This window comes from Octopus bimaculoides, chromosome 15 (genome assembly GCF_001194135.2).
Source record: "Octopus bimaculoides isolate UCB-OBI-ISO-001 chromosome 15, ASM119413v2, whole genome shotgun sequence".
NCBI lineage: Eukaryota > Metazoa > Mollusca > Cephalopoda > Octopoda > Octopodidae > Octopus > Octopus bimaculoides.
The window spans coordinates 47640611-47643863 of record NC_068995.1 but is presented as its reverse complement, the minus strand read 5'-3'; the positions used below and the strand labels follow the sequence as shown (position 1 = coordinate 47643863).

The 3253-nt window shown below is 42.9% G+C and overlaps 1 protein-coding gene across 1 annotated transcript in view; it reads left to right on the top strand.

Annotated features, from left to right (window-relative positions):
- LOC106875080 (3'-5' RNA helicase YTHDC2) overlaps positions 1-3253 on the top strand; it is a 43603-nt gene that overhangs the window by 33704 nt on the left and 6646 nt on the right. Inside the window, exons 27-28 of the mRNA XM_052973419.1 lie at positions 1305-1389; positions 2590-3249. Of these exons, the coding sequence (XP_052829379.1) occupies positions 1305-1389; positions 2590-3249 (745 nt within the window). The remainder of the gene's footprint in view (positions 1-1304; positions 1390-2589; positions 3250-3253) is intronic.

The window sequence follows — 3253 nt, the reverse complement described above, 5'->3', positions numbered from 1 at the left end:
GATTATATCGACCTCAGTGCGTAACTGGTACTTATTTAATCAACCCCGAAAGGATGAAAGGCAAAGTTGACCTCGGCAGAATTTGAACTCAGAACGTAGTGGCAGATGAAATACCGCTAAGCATTTCGCCCGGCGTGCTAACGTTTCTGCCAGCTCGCCGCCTTAATAATAACACATGTATCTGTATGCACACACATGTGTGTGTATATATATATATATATATATATATAGACAGCTATGTGCAATATAAAACCATAAAGAAAACGTTTAATCATCACTAATTGTGACTGAGGGGGCTGAATAGCACCTGTATTGCTAGAAATAGGAGTTAAAAGCCTTAAAGTTGCATAAGTGCATATATATGGACACACTGCTAAGGGAGATAACCACTCATGAGCAAAGCTGGACTAAGCTAGTTTTACCTGTTAATCGCTGACTCATCAGTTCTGTCTATCCTCATTGCTTCTGATACACACACACACACACTGGGTGTCTTTCTCAGTTTCCTTCTTCTTAGTCCACTCACAAAGTTTCATCAGATTTAGCTTATAGTAGAAAACACTTGCTCAAGATGCCACACAGTGGGACTGAGCCTGAAAGCATGTGATTGGAAAACAGACTTCTTACCACGCAACCACACCTGTGTCTGGAATTGAGTAATTGATTTTACAAACTGGTGTGAGATGTTAGCTTTATGAAAGATGGAGTTCAACTGAGCTGAGAGAACAGCTAGGCATTAGAGACAGCAATCAAAGGCTGAAAGGTAGATGTCTGCACTTGAATGGCTATGAATAGACAATGAGTAGTGGAGGAATGGTAGTGCCTGGTCTGCATTAATGGTGGAAAGTAGATATGGCAAAGAAAGACATGAGCAGAAGTAGAAAGGTTAGGGCTCAAGAGACTGAGCTTCATACGCCAAAACAGACCCTGAAACCTGGTACAGTCTTCTGCCTAACCAGCTCCTATCAAACCGTCCAACCCATGCCAGCATGGAAAGCAGGTTTTAATTGATGATGATGACAGAAGTCTGAAGCAAGTGACAGTCCACTGCACAGCAAGTCCATCCAACCTACATCAGCAAAGTAAGGGAAAAAGTGGATATTAAAGTATAGGTGCTGAACATTCTTATGTTTTCTTCTCTTTTGATGTGGGGAAACCTTTTGTATGTTATGGTTGGAGGTCTAGTCCTTCTTAAAAGACTACAGCTAGGCCATGCCTAATATACAATAAATATTAATATAATGATTGTTTGGTTCTGCCATGAGTATTTTTATATATATATATATATATATGTATAATTTCAGGGGAAACATTCCCTTCCACAATGTCCAGCATCTTTCAAACCCTTGGAACGACAACAAGAGGATACAAGTGAGCCGTGATTGTCAGGTTAGTATTAATAGCAGCCATGGTAGTAGTGTAGCGGTTGTGTTGGTGGTAATTGAGAAATTGTTGCTTTCATACACTAAGGTTAAAGATTTCGTACAAACTTGGCAAGATTATTATAAGAGTTTTTAACAGTATGAAAGCAATTCTGATTCTGTGAGTGTGTATTCTTGTATGAATGAACAAACAGACGCATAAACTAGAATGAGATTATACTCAGAAACCAAAACTTAGCCCCCTACTAAAGATATGTGTACACATAAGTGCGTTCTTTCAATCACTAGTTTTTATAGAGTTCGTTAATTGAAATTCAGCGAGGAAAATGGAATTGTCTTGTAAAGAATGAAAGAAAGCACAAATTGGTCTACTTCAGCCCTGTTTACTCAATATTCATTTCAAATTTTGGCACAAGACCAGCAGTTACAGGGGAGGGGTTATGTTGATTACATCAACCCCAGAGCTCAAATGGTGCTTATTTTAGTGACCCTGAAAGGACGAAGGGCAAAGTCAACCTTGGTAGAATTTTAACTCAGAACATGAGACAGATGAAATGCTGCTAAGCGTTTTGCCCACCATGCTAATGATTCTGTTTATTTTATTTGAATTGCTCACTGAGACCTTTGGCAATGTGCTGTGCTTAAGAGGACCCATCAAGCCAAGTGCACCTGTACAGGTGGCATGTAAAAAAATCGAAAAAAAAAATCAACGTTTGAACGTTGGACCTCACAGAGGCAAATTGTTCCTTTAGAGTGTTGGGCCTCATGGAGGCGAAGTGGCAGAGCGCCTGGGCCGCATGGAGGCAAAGTGGCTGAGTTCTTATCCAGTGTTGGGCCTCATTGAGGTGAGGTGATTGAGTTCCTTTTGAACGGGCCTCATGCCAAAACTGACCTCACCTGTGCTTGTGCCACGTAAAAGGCACTACTCACCTCGCCTGTGCTTGTAACATGCAAAAAGCACAAAGTCCACTCTGCTGAGTGGTTGGTGTTAGGAAGGGCATCCAGCTGTAAAAAATCCTGCCAAAACGGTCACAGAAGTTTGGTGCAGTCTTCAGCCTGGCCGGCTCTTGTGGTACCATCCCACCCATGCTTAGCATGGAACACGGATATTAAATGATGATGATCACACACACACACACATGTCATGAACAAATGCATAAATTCTAATTCTCTCATTTTTTTTTTTTTTTTTTCTTCTTTTCAACAGGAAATCGAGCCATTTGTTGGTGAGACTCTACTAAAACAGTGGGATAAATTAGGTCCTCACTACAACCAGAAGCGGCCAATAACGAAGAGCAGTTTGGAGAACAGCAGCCACCACACTAGCAACAAACCACTGTATACGCAGGCAAACAACTTGCCGAATACTGCTCTGACACTCTCCGCTGGCCTCAATGGTTGCCCTGAGCCTGGAGCTTATAATCTCACTGGTGGAGACATCTTCTCAAACCCTTTCCAAGGTGGGCCGATGAACGCGAAGGGCTTGGTTGCCGGCTCGAAACAGAGCAACAACATCAACCAGTACCTCGGCCCGCACAACTTTGGCATGTCTGGTAATGGAAACATGCTGAAAGGTGGTGGTGGTGGTGGCAAAAGTGCTTCTTCTTCTTCTGCTAGTCATCACTATAGCAACAAACACGGAAATGGTAACTACGGCAACACCAGCGGCAGCAGCATCGGCAACAGCAGCCACCATCACAGCAATCACCAAAACAACAACAACAGCAACAACAACAATAAATATCTGTATCGAGGTGGTGGAGGCAACATGGCGAACTCTGCGTCCCATCCGTGCCACTCTAGTGGCCACCTCCTCGGCATCTACCAGGGCCACCGCCACCAGAACATGATCGGCGGCAATGCAGCAGCAG